The sequence below is a fragment of the Aotus nancymaae genome, unplaced genomic scaffold, assembly GCF_030222135.1.
Source record: "Aotus nancymaae isolate 86718 unplaced genomic scaffold, 86718_ANA_hifiasm-v0.15.2.pri h1tg000041l, whole genome shotgun sequence".
In the NCBI taxonomy this organism is placed as follows: Eukaryota; Metazoa; Chordata; class Mammalia; order Primates; family Aotidae; genus Aotus; species Aotus nancymaae.
The window spans coordinates 10,918,826-10,932,644 of record NW_026988455.1 but is presented as its reverse complement, the minus strand read 5'-3'; the positions used below and the strand labels follow the sequence as shown (position 1 = coordinate 10,932,644).

At 39.4% G+C, this 13,819-nt stretch overlaps 1 protein-coding gene across 2 annotated transcripts in view; it reads right to left on the bottom strand.

Moving 5' to 3' along the window:
* Positions 1-11,311, bottom strand: part of BRD10 (bromodomain containing 10) — an 84,720-nt gene extending 73,409 nt beyond the window's left edge. The window contains exon 1 of one of the 2 annotated variants that reach the window (XM_012454529.3): positions 10,024-11,311. In XM_012454529.3, coding sequence (XP_012309952.2) covers positions 10,024-10,616 — 593 coding nt within the window. In that variant the 5' untranslated portion in view covers positions 10,617-11,311. The remainder of the gene's footprint in view (positions 1-10,023) is intronic. The other variant, XM_012454530.3, reaches the window with a different exon arrangement.
* Positions 11,312-13,819: the final 2,508 nt, after the last annotated feature.

Genomic DNA, 13,819 nt, shown 5'->3' with positions numbered 1-13,819 from the left:
ACACGCTGACAATTTGTACATATGGAATGAAAAGTATAAACATCAACGATGACTGATATATTCAGGCTGAAACAATGATAACACCATTGATGAAAATGTGAAAGTCAAAAAGAAAAACAGGAAGACTGGGAAGAAGATCTGGGTTAGAAATATATTCAGTTTTAACATTTTGAGGTAACAGTTGCACAACTAACTGGAAAAGTTCTATGGACAAAATTATGAAATTAAAACTAAAGGCAGGGGGCGGGGCTCAAAATATTGATTTAGGAACCTTTGTGGTAAGTAAAGCCATTAAAAAAAACCTCTCTAGAGGAATAAATATAGGTAGATAAGATCTTAAAAGCATAGCTTTAGGAATCAGCCACAGTTACAAGGAAAAAACACAGCAAAAAAGGAGGAAGACTCACTAGATTAGTTAAATAATTTAAGTTAAGAAATAGCACAATGGGGCTGCTGCAGTGGCCCATGCCTGTAATCCCAGCACTTTGGGAGGCCGAGATGAGAGGATCACGAAATTAAGAGAGACCATCCTGGCCAACACAATGAGACCCCATGTCTACTAAAAATACAAAAAATTAGCTGGGCATGGTGGCACATGCCTGTAGTCCCAGCTACTCGGGAGGCTGAGGCAGGAGAATCGCTTGAACCCAGGAGGCAGAGGTTGCAGTGAGCCGAGATAGCGCCACTGCAGTCCAGCCTGATGACAGAGTGAGTCTCTGTCTCAATTAAAACAAAACAAAACAAAACAAAAAAACAACTTTCAAAGCCATTGTTAATTTCTGCAACAGCAACACGTAAATGACATAATGCCCCAAATAACAACTGAAGACCATGTAACTTGTTTTTTAGGTTTTTGTTTTTGTTTTGAGATAGTCTTACTGTCACCAGGGCTGGAGTGCAGTGGCACAATCTTGGCTCACACCAACTTCTGCCTCCTGAGTTCAAGCGATTCTTGTGTCTTAAGTCTCCCAAGTAGCTAGAATTACAAATGTGTGCCACTACACCTGACTGATTTTTGTATGTTTAGTAGAGATGGGGTTTCATGGAGTCTCCCCGCGTTGGCTAGGCTGGTCTTCAACTCCCAACCTCAGGTGATCTGCCGACCTCAGCCTCCCAAAGTGCTGGGATTACAGGCATGAGCTACCATGTCTGGCCCATGTTACTAATTTTTTAAAAATAATTTTGCTTAAAATATATTTCTTTTGTTTTTCTAAATTTAGGAAAGGCACAAAGGTAAATGCAAAGTTTTTGTTTACAGAGAAACAGCATTTGAAAAGTGCCTTATCAACCTTGACAAGTGTGATAAGCATTTTTAGTAAGTTAGGGCTGCTCTGCCGAACATATTACTACTAACACAGTTATTCCTCACCAGACAGAAGGCACTCAGGAGTTCTCAGTACAGCAGAACAGAAGCTCTCTAGGACACTAACTTTCATACTGTCCCAATATGCTAATGTTCCCTAGAATATGCTAAAGATGTGATGAGTCTGCAAAGTCTGCAGGTAAATTCTTTGGCTTTCTGTTCCTGGCCAACTCTTCTGTTTATCTCCCAAGCACTGATGAGGCTTTAACGTAGCAGATGGTAAATTTAGGACACTTTCAGATTCAAACAATAGCACAAAGAAGAAAGGCAGGAAAGCTAGAGCAAATTTTAGCCCCTGCCTACCTGAAATAACAGGTCTTAACAAAGAGATATAGGGACTTGGCAAGAGCTAAGGACATAATTAAACTTAGGAGAATGTGGCAAGTGGATATTACAGTGTCCGCGGAAAATAAGTAATGCTATCAACTTTTCAGGTTTCACTTCATGAATGAAAAGAATACCATTCTTATTTCCCACAAACCAGTGATTTCTATTGTTTTCTTGCATATTTCTTATGCAAAGTGAACAAAACATGAGTGATACAAATGTAGCTTCTACTATACTTATTTAAAAGCCACATATCTAATGGAAAAATAAATACCTGAAAAAAACCCCAGGAAAAAAATGTGTTTTTTGACAGAGGACTCACTCTACCAAATATATTAAAATGAATTTCAAAGTCACAGTAATAAAGCTTAATATCAGAAGATGAATAGTTAGATCAACAGCACATCAGAGGAAGTTAGATCCAAACATACCAGAAACATATTATAAAGAAAAATAGATCTAAATCACCAATAGCATACTATAAAGATGGTAATTCAAAATAATGGAGAAAGCTGATGTCACAACTGGTTGGGCAATTGAGAAGAAAATAAATCTGGATTTCAACCTCACTTCTTCACTAAAACTAATTTCAGGCAGATCCATCTATCCATCAATTCCTTCCTTCATTCAGTATTAACTAAGCACTTACAGGCAGTGGGGTAGGTTTGGCAACAACACTTACAGGCAACATTCCTGTCTGCTCTGAGCTTACATAGACAGTAAAGAAGATACACAAAAAGTAAGCAAACACAATACATAATAAATAAGTTCAAACTTTAAGTTACATACTGTAAGTTTTGTAAAGGACAATCAAGAATACTTAAGTGGTAACAGTAGAAAGAAATAGGCAAGATTTAAAATATACTTTAGAAGTAAGAAGAATCAATGAAAAACGCTAGTTTTTTGGCTAGAGCAACTTAGTGGATGGTCAAATCTCTAAGACTAAACTTAGTAAAAACAAACGAAGAAAGCAAAAGTTCTGTTTTGAACATGTTAAAGTTTGAGATGCCTATTGGACACCTAATTGAATAAAAGAAACTATTAACAGTAGGAATGTCTTCTTAACAGTAGGAGACCTGGAGACTGGTGAAAGAGGGAGATTTTCCCTTGTACTGTTGTTCTATTACTGCCACCAGATATACACATTTTAAATTAATAAATTATTACAAATATAAACACCAATCACTGATTGCTAAACAGTCTACATATATTAGACTTACTTTGAAAAGTTACATTTCAACTATTTTCTTTAGATTTCCATATTTATATACATAATAATTTTTAATAATCTATATTGCAAATACTGTCAATCATACCACCACAGGTATCTAAAGGTTCCCTATTCCTTGAAATCTTTTATGATCCTTTTCTCTTCATTCTGTCTCTCAGGAGAAAAAGACTCATTTTCTTAATCCTTACATCTTTTGTTCATCAGCAATCAAGCATAATGATTAAGTGCTATATGAAAAATTCAAACTTTGCATTTAATTTTTCTGTGTGTAAATAAATAATGCACGTGTATACATGAAATAAAGTAAAACTAAGAACAAGTAATTACTTCTGTTTGGGTGGGGTTTTTTTAATCTTAATTTTTTGACAATTTTCTATTCTTTCCAAATCTTCTAAGAGTATGTAGCAAATGCTAAGCAGTATTTAGCATGTAAAAAGAAAAGAATAAATGTTAACTATTAGTAGAAAAAGGGTTTAAACTGTCAATAAAAAATTAAATGATTTCAGTTATCCTACAATTTACACACTCTTCTCACAAAACTTTAAAGTAAGTCTTGGATATAACTAAGAGCCGTTGACTTAAATATTACTATCAATCAAATTCCCTAGCCTGGAATTAATAAGTAGTAGAAATCACTAGTGTACTAGAATTATACCAGGGATTTACATAAACTGAAGAATATAAATGGTTCTCGCCAGGTGCGGTGGCTCACGCCTGTAATCCCAGCACTTTGGGAGGCCGAGGCGGGTTGATCAAGAGGTCAGGAAATCAACACCATACTGGCTAACATGGTGAAACCCCCATCTCTAGTAAAATACAAAAAACTAGCCGGGCGTCGTGGCGCATGCCTGTAGTCCCAGCTCCTTGGGAGGCTGAGGCAGGAGAAATGATTGAACCTGGGAGGCAAAGGTTGCAGTGAGTCGAGATCGCGCCACTGCACTCCAGCCTGGCGACAGAGCGAGACTCTATCTCAAAAATAAATAAATAAATAAATGGTTCTCATACTTGTCAGTAGTCTGTGGAATACCTTGAAATATATTTAATTGTTTTTAAATACCTTCTATTAGCAATGTTGTATTTTTTTAAGATTATGCTCTTTTAAGTATTAAATTGTTACAAATATAAATTTGTGTCTATAAAAAGCTGTGAAATGAAGCATATTGATATTGTCAATATGTTTATAATTAATTATATTTGCCATAATTATTTCTTTGGTATTGGCAAAGTTGCTAAAAACAACTTGGCAGACAGAATAACTTAAATTGGTAAAATTCTGTATTTAATGTATTTTTTCCCTGAGAACAGAGAGAAGATTGAAATTATTCAATCAAAGAAACAAAACACACACACACACACACACACACACACACACAAACAAAAAAACAAAACAACAAAGACCAACATAAATTATTTAGAGATGTAAATCTAGCATATTATCTCAATTTGGCAAAATTTCTCTTCTTTCTAGCATTGCTCTAGGATTTCTGCAATATATAAAACTAATTTTTCCTGATACATTTATAAATATAATCACCAAATCTAAAAGAAACAGAGTCCAATGCAATTATTTTAACTCGGAAGTCAAGAACAAGCAAAACTGAAAATTAAGGGATGGGAAATATCAAACTGAGTCTAGTTTTCTCCTTCTCTAATTCATTTCATCTGTGTCCCTTGTAATTCCCTAGCTTAAAAGCCTTTTGTACAACTCCCTAATATGGAATATCAACCTCTTTATTAGCACAGCATATTAGGCCCTCTGTGTCTGGCTACATAATCTGGCCGTTGCAGTCACACCTGTCACTACTTTTCTATATATAATTACACTCTAGCCAAACTAAACTGCTGGCCATTCCCTAGCTACATACAGTGGCTACTTTTTGCCTTTGCACTTTTAGATATACTATTCTTGTTGCCTGGAATAATGTCTACATCAACTTGGTTTATCCACTTGTGTCTCCGTATTCATCTTTGAATCTCCCTATAGTGCCTATCAAATAATAAGCATTGTAAATATATGCAAAAAATAATGAACTGTACCTGTCTTACCACATTAACCATATACTACCTTCTATTATGCTTTTGAACACTGTGCCCATCCCTTAAGGGAGGGTATGGTGTCTGTGTTCAATTTTTAACTTACATAGCTTACTCAGAATTGTAAATATTAACTTCCTTTCAATAAAATACATTTTTTTACTATAAAATATGGTTATTGTAGAAAATCTAGGACATACAAAAAAGTTAAAAGAAGAAAATGAAAAATGACTAAGATCTTTCTACTTATCAGTAACAACTATTAACATTTTCTTGGTTTTCCTGAATTTTTTTTCAAAGTGTACACACTTAACATTCTGATTTTAATGCATGCTTATTCCTGGAACATTCACAGGTCTCAGGTGGAAGACGATATAACAAAGGGCTTGGTGACTGATACTACCACTGGGGCTTATTAGCGTTTCCCAATTAAAAAAAAAATTCTGGTAACTTAATATGAATTTTAAGATTCATATTATTATACAAGTTCCTAGGAAATGAAAATGGCTATTATTTGTTCTAGGCAACTCTCATCTAACAGGGACAGCCTGAAGATGATTTGAAAGCTAAAATACAACTATGAAATGAATGACATCTTCTCCCCAAGATACGATTTTTCTTCCCTGCTCTAGTGTTCTTCCGAGAAATAAAAAAAAATACAAGAGCACAAATACAAGGAGAAACAAACTATAAGGCAAAAATACATTAGAATCTATTAGGACATTTTTATTGTCTTAATTCTAAATCATTGTCAAATTAGTATTTTCAAATGGAAGAAAAATCTCTTTAAATAATAATCTGTAAATTCAGCATATTTCAAATAATACCTTTTACTTATTCCAGAATAAATTCTTTTCAGCTTCATTAACTACCTTTTCTAAATTAAGCATTTCAGCTTTTAATATACACTATACATATTTTAATCATAATCCTAAAGTTTTTTCTTTCCAGTTTGAAGACATTCAATCTTCACACAAAGTTTGCCATTGGCTCCCTTGTATTTTTACTAGACTCTGTCCTGGGCAATCTCATTTACTCTATTTCCTTATCATCCCTCAGTAAACTACCTTCTAATCAAACATATCTAGCCCTTGTCACAATGCTGGCCTCCATATGCACTCTTATAATTCTCAGAGGGATATCTTCAAATGAATGCCTCCTCTCTCAGGTCCCCTAAGCATCACCATCATCTGGGCTCAAATGTTCCAATTCATTTTGGACATCATCCACTCCCTGACACTCCACATTCAACAGTTTGCCATTTACCACTTATACCTGTTGAATTTACATCTTTTGTATCCCCGTCCACCTTTCCCTTCCTACTGCTTATTCTCTTTATTAGAATTAACTCAATAATCTTTTAATTGGTTTTTATCCTTCATTGTCCTTTCATTTCTGCCTTCAAACCTCAAAATATTACTAGTAATATCATCACATTACTCCCTTAGTAACAACCTATGATGGATCTACACTGCCTAGATTCTAAATTCCCTAGCAAGCATTCATGGTACTTTATAATTGGTCCCAGACTATCTTTTTAGACTTAGCTGCCACTATATGTTCTCATCATCCTATACTCTAACCACTGGGTATAAACCATTTCCCTGGACTACTCTGTACTCTCCTGCCTCCATACTTTCACCCCATCTCTACTTTAAAAAAAAAAATTAGCCAGGTGTGGAGGCACATCCCTGTAATCTCAGCTACTTGGGAGGCTGAGGCACAAGAATTGCTCAAACATGGAAGATGGAGACTGCAGTGAGCTGAGATGCTGCCACTGCACTCCAGCCTGGGTGATGGAGTGAAAAAAAAAATACAGCATCCTCATGAAGCCTCAAAAATTTAAAAATAGAGGTTTCCAAGTACAAGTAGTAATAAAATTAAAAATGAATTTTTATGTTAACACTTTCCTAAGTTAAATCTGAATTCTTACTGGGTTGCTTATCCTCAGTTAAGATCCAAATCTGTAAATGGGAATTTTAACAAGTTGCTTATTTCTTTTCAGTAAGTCTAACCCATCCCACCTCCCACTGGATTCTGTAATTCTCTTTTAGAAATTTACCTTTATGTAGTTTCTTAGTCTGCTCTTTTGTAAGACTAAGAAATGTTTATTACAGGCTGGGAAACTTTTAATCTCAGAGGCCTGAATGCCTAAGTCTAGCACATAAATACTTGCACAATTATTCTACCCTAAAACCCTCATTATTCAGATAAAGAAACTGAGATTCAAGTTATATGCTGTGTCCAGGGCACTAACGCTATTGAGCTGCCCTCTAATGAGAATGTGGCATCCTCTTTACCTAATGTACCTCATTTATTGCTCACTAGAAAGCTCAGCAGTACATGGAACAGCTTTAAAGTCTCTTTACACTTTGAAAATAAGAGTTACTTGTGTCTTATAAATATATTCCAGAAGACAATAGAAAATTCAAATATCTAAGCGATTCATTGGTTTCATTTCTAAAATACCATATACCATTCTGAGATATTTACAAATAAGATATCTGAGTCATCTATGTGGTGAAAATCATATTCCTGTGAACACTCTATAGAATATTGTTTTAGAACATATATATATATATATATATATATATCTCTTAGTTGCATTCCAAACAGTTGTGACCTATGCTTTTCTCAAAGTTGTGCCCACTGGAAGTAGGTAGTAATGACTCCGATTTTGAGCTAGCATAGAACTGATGTCCTAGTATCCACAAGTGTGGTCTTACGAACCTGATATGTTTGCATATATCAACTACAAAAAGGTGAAAGACTCAAACTTTATTTGAGGTCATCATACGACTTTCTGCTACTAAAATAGCAAGAATTTTATCTCTCTTGGCCTAAGAATGTCAGAAGTACATTATGTTTATAAACTATAAAATGTTATAAGTTTAATTTCCAAATATGGATGCTATTAGATCACATGGGAATATAAGTATTCTGAGCATTAACCACTGAGAATGATGATTCTAAGCTTTTAGAAATTTACCTTTATGTAGTTTCTTAGTCTGCTCTTTTGTAAGACTAAGAAATGTTTATTACAGGCTGGGAACGGTGACTGGGGCCTGTAATCCCAGCATTTTGGGAGGCTGAGGCAGGCAGATCACCTGAGGTCAGGAGCGAGAGACAAGCCTGGCCAACATGGCGAAACCTCGTCTCTACCAAAAATACAAAAATGAGCTGAGTGTGGTTGGCAGCTAATCCCAGCTACTTGTGAGGCTGAGGCAGGAGTATTGCTTGAACCCAGGAGGTGAAGGCTGCAGTGAGCTGAGATCGTGCCATTGCACTCCAGCGTGGGAGACAGAGCAAAACTCAGAGAAGAGAAAAGAAAAGAAAAGAAAAAGAAATGTTTATTACATAGGGAGCTTCTGAAAACACCATATGCTATGTCTTAGCACTTTCAACAAAAATAAAACAAACCAAAAAAAAAAAAAAGAAAAGAAATAAACAAAACGCTTTCATGTGGTCATTCTGTTGCCTCATTCTAAATCCCTATTCCCACATTTGATAGATTAGATGAATACTAAGGTCCTTCCAGGTCTAAAATCTTGTGACATCAATCAGGAGGATACTTTATAACTTCAAAATAATAACGTGAATGGATTGTTTCTTATGTGAGTCACATCACTAATGCACTGTGGAGACAAGGGTAACAAACATGTTACAGAGATATAAAATTAGTAAAGTATTAAAAGTAATTTTACAAAGCAAATATGTGATAATTTTTCTATTACTAAATACTACTACTCTATGAAAGGATTCAAGAAGAGGTTCCTTAAAGAGAACTCCCTTAATGAGGACAGGCACTATGTTAACTGCTTTTGGTGAAAAAAAAAAATCACTGATACTCTTGAAAATGGCATATGGGAAGCCAATGACAAAGATTACTTTTAAATTACAGTGACAAATCAAGAACCAAAAAATAAACAGATTTTTTAAAAGCTATTCTGTAAAAGCACAAGTATAATGCCCAGTTTCAGATATGAAGAACACACTCATATTATTCAACTACTGCTACTACTTAAATTAAAATGGCTAACACTTATACTGGGCTAACTATAGGACCAGCACTGTTGCTTTCACATTAATTAACTCATTCAATCTTCAAAGCAACTCTATGAGAGAAGTACTATTATCATCTCCACTTGAGAGATGAGGAAACTGAGGCCAAAAAGGTTAAGTGAGTTGCTCAATTTAACCTCATTCTGATAGTAAACTATTATTCCATTTCAACTACCAATTCCAAAATCACTGAATTATTTTTCCACTCCCGAAAAATTTGAACTTGAGAAATTAACTTGGCTGACATTGACTATACAATTGTAAAACAATACATTTATTTTAGTGTTCTCTTCTTGTGTTAAATAATTGGAATATATTGGTGGCGGATACCAAGAGCACAGTGCCATCTGACTTGCGTATGTAGAATAAACAGAAAAGTGTAAGCTTTAAAAAAATGTGTGTTGATGCATTCCCTATTATTGCAAAAATTAGGCGTCCTCAAATGAAACACAGAGAAAAGATCAATAAGTAGTATGCCAGAATAACCATTAACTCTTTAGTAACACTCCTTAAATCTTCGATGACCGACATGGGTAGTAAGAAATAAAATTATTTTTTAATGGTTTCAGACATCTTTTTACACAAGCCCCAATTATTTTCCGAGACATATTTCATCCCAAATGCTGTTTTAAATGTCATGCTAAAACTGTCTAAAAGTTGCAAGTCCAACTTCCATCCCACAAAAACTGTTCCTCTGCCTACACGTGCAATTCTTCCTACGGGACCCACTTCATTTTACATCTGCAAACTTTACACAGCTCTGCGGCGCTGCAGACCCGGGTTTCCTTCTCAGCTTCTCCCAGCCAGCGCTCACTTCGCGTTCGGCCCACACCCACCACAACCCTCCGGTCCCCGCCCAACGCCGCTCCTCCTCCCAGGCTTCTCTAGCACCAACTTAGCACCTATGAGCGCCTCCCCCCGGCCCCTGGCCCAGCCCATCCTCGGACACGTGTGAGGGTGTGTTTGTGTCAGTCTGTCAGTCCCACCGGGGACGGCGCTCGCTTACCGAGAGAGAAGCGCTAACTTCTGCTCCAACATCATCTCCAGCTTCTGGCCCTGTTTGGAGACCCAGTGGTCCACTCCGTGCAGGCGGTAGCACGTCTCTAGCATCAACCTGAAGTCCGCCACGAATTCGGTGATGCCCCCGTACTGGCCGCTGGCGAACTTCTCCTCCATCTTCAGCAGACATATGCCCTGCCCGGGCTGCTGCGGGAGGGCGCGACCGCCCCGGCCCCCACTGCGCCACCCTTCCGTCACCTCCTCCTCCGCGGTGGCAACGCCCCCCAAGGGCTGCAGGAAGGGGGCGGTGAGGCTCCGGTGCTTCTCCTGCAGGAACTCGCCCAGGATGCGGTAGCCCTGCTGTAGCTCGTAGGTCAGGTCCTGCTCCTTGCAGCCACCGCCTCGGATCACCATCGCCTCCATCTCTTCCTCCTGATCGTCCGCGTCTTCCAGTGAGGAGGCACTCCTCCCGCGGGCCGGCCCTAAGGCCGGGGCCGTCGCTGCCATCTCCTCCTCGTTGTCCTCTCCTTCGGCCGTCCGTGGCGGCCGCTCTTCCTCCCCGGCCAGCTCCATCGTTCCTGGCGTCCCGGGCACGCTCATGCCCCGGCAGGCCTAACTTGGGCGGTGTGGAGCGGCCGCTCGAGGTGCCGGGGTACGCGTGAGCGCGAGCCGCTTCCTCACGGTTAGGCCGCGCAGCGTAGCCCCTACCGCATCTGGCCTGGCTCTCCTCAACCTCCTGCCCGGCTCTGTGCGCGCGGGGGTCTCGAGCTCGCCGCCGGCGGGGCGGGGTTACATGGCGCGCGGGGAGGGGGGAGAGAAGAGGAGAGCCTAGGTGCCCTCCTCTCCCCTCCCCCCGGCGACGGCGCGCGCGCGGCCCTCGCTGGCCTCACCCCTCCGCACCCCGCCCGCCTGCTCTTCACCGGCCAGGTCTCGCCGGGTCGCCGCGGCTTCGGCGCCCCACCCCCTCCCGGGCCAGCGAGGGGCGGGGAGGGGGCGAGGAGGAAGGGGGTTCTCCTCTCTCCTCCCCGGAGGGGGCTGCAGCGGCGGCTCCGACTCCTCCTCTTCCTCACACCCCCTCCCGCCCCTCTCTACCTGCGGGGTAGAAGGGCAGGAGGAGGCGCGCGGACCGGGCCCAGCGACAACTGTCAGTTCGAAGCCCCGCTGGGCGGTGGGGGGAGGGGAGGAAGGGGAGGGGCAGGGAGAGAAAGGGGAGGGCACTCAGCCGCCCCGGCTGGTAAGAGCTGTGGAAAGAGGCAAAGAAAGAGGCCCTGTCGCCATCCCCGGTGCGCATGCGTAGGGAAACAAGTTCGTTCCCCCCCCGCCCCCTTCGCGCCCCGCCCCGCTACGCAAAAGGAAGAGCTGCGGCTCAGCTACAGGCCCTGAGGCCTGCTAGGGTTGCGCGGACCAATGATGTAATCACTTGTAGGCGAATCTAAGAGGCGGACGGAAGGGGAAGCAAGGCGCCTGCGCAGCTTCTTCGCCACCTTATGGGAAGGTGGCCAAAGGCTTTTCTTTAAGCAAGTGCTGCAAGAGGAAACTTCTTTTGAAAGACCCTTGTTAGCCCCGCAAACTAAAAGTTGCTAGATAACCTTTGTTCATGGCAAATAAATAGTGAGAAAGCGCAAAATGTAAATCTTGTCTACTATAAAATTTACATTCTATTCGCACCTATTCTCCTTTGTGACTGAGGGTCTTTTATATAGAACCAGAATTTTGAGAAGTTTAGAAAGTAAGTTTAAGGACCCGATCATACATTCACATGCAGAAGAAAAGGAGATGAGTTCTAGAACCCCAATTCTTAACATCAATTCATGTTCTGGAATTCCATGTTTTCAGTTAAACATTTCCACCTTCTCGATTCTTGAGATCTGTTAAGAATAAAGAAAGGTTATGGAACCTCTTTTAAACAAATTATTGGGATTGAAAACAGTCAAAATAGTTCAAGTCTGAGCTGTACAGCATTAAACAGTTGTTTGCATGGCCTGACAATCTCATTACACATTTTGCAGTTACTGTTTACATAATGACTAAAAAGTGGACTCCATGCACATTGGTTTACATGTTACTTAAAATTAGTTGGGAGGTAGGACTTCCTGGTTCCATAAAGCAAATATTACTATTTTCTCATGTTCTATTTGAAAGACGTACATGTTATGTTTTCTAGGTACATCGATCCTCGTTTGAAACTTGGAATTAAACACAAAAACAAAATTACAGAAATCATGCATTTTAAAAGTAAAATGTATATAACTCAACCATTATATATATAAATGTATATAACTAAATGATTGCAATTGTTTACTTCTCATTAATGTGAACTTTAAAGCAGTGATAAAATCTTTTTTAACCTCAAAGCTGTTTTTTGTCCCATCATCACTCTTAAGTAAAATAGCAAAGTGACAACGCTTTTCTACTTGTTACGGTATTGACACTGTACTCCACACATACCTTTCATCTAGTATTTGAGGTCTCCTCTCATCAGATATTTGTAATATAGACGAGTTTACAGGGTTCTCTCCCCTCAGAGTCCACAGAAGAACCTCAGCTCACCTACTTCAGCACCTGGCAACCAAAAAGTGTGTCTCACTGGACATCCCTCCTTTCTTTTTACAAAGCCCAGGAATCTGAAGCCCACTGTATCCAAGCAAACATCCTTTCCTCCTCCTCTTTAGTCATCAGCCCTATTTCATGACTCTTGGACAATATTAGCTTCCATTTATTGAACCCTGTGCCACTAAGCACTTTATGTTCACTGTTTCCTTTAATTCTCACAATAATCCTAGCAGCTAGGTATTAGCCTTATTTTTCAGATGAGGAAACTGCCTCTTAGTTTAAGAAAGTTGTTAACCAAAATTAAAGTCTGGGTCTGCCATACTTCAAAAACTCCAGGTGCCTAATTCCAAGTCATCTGGCAGAATTTCTAATTGGTCATGCATAAAAGTGTTGGGAATTGCTGGAAATGTTGATAAAGGGTTTCTTAGTTAAGATATATAAAAGGTGTGGGTGAGTAGAGGGAACCTCAACTCTAGGTTATGAAGAGGTCAAGATAATAGCAACTTAAATATAATGAAAGTAGGATCAGGTCTTTGATCTTAAAAAGGAAATTTTATTATACAAGAAATATTGGCCAGGTGCAGTGGCTCACACCTGTAATCCCAACACTTTGGGAGGTCGAAGTGTGCAGATCACCTGAGGTCAGGAGTTTGAGACCACTCTGGCTAACATGGTGAAACCCCATTTCTACTAACAATACAACAAATTAGCTGGGCATGGTGGCACACACTACCTGGGAGGCTGAGGCAGGACAATCGCTTAGACCTGGGAGGCAGAGGTTGCAGTGAGCTGAGATCGTGCCATTGCACTCCAGCTTGGGCAACAAGAGTGAAACTCCATCTCAAAACAAAAAACCAAAACCAAAACCAAACCAAACAAAACAAAAACCAAAACAAGAAATATGTTGGTTGTAGGAGTGTAGGTAAAATAGAAAATATAGGTAAATGAGAAGAAAAATTGCCACTTAATCCTATCACCTGGAGAAAACTTCTCTTAATACTTTGAGGTGGTATTTTTCTATTCATTCATCTGTACTTTATCTTAAATATACTTAAAATTGTGATCATACTATACATAATGTCCTTAATTTTCCTTTTTACCCCATTAATAATAATTATACGGAATGGACAGAACTGCATATCTAAAATTTCAACTTTATATTCTTGTCTACAATAGCTTAAATGGCCTGTCCATATGAATGAGTAGGAAATTGATTGGGAAAATTCTCTATAAAAGAACACAATAGAGGT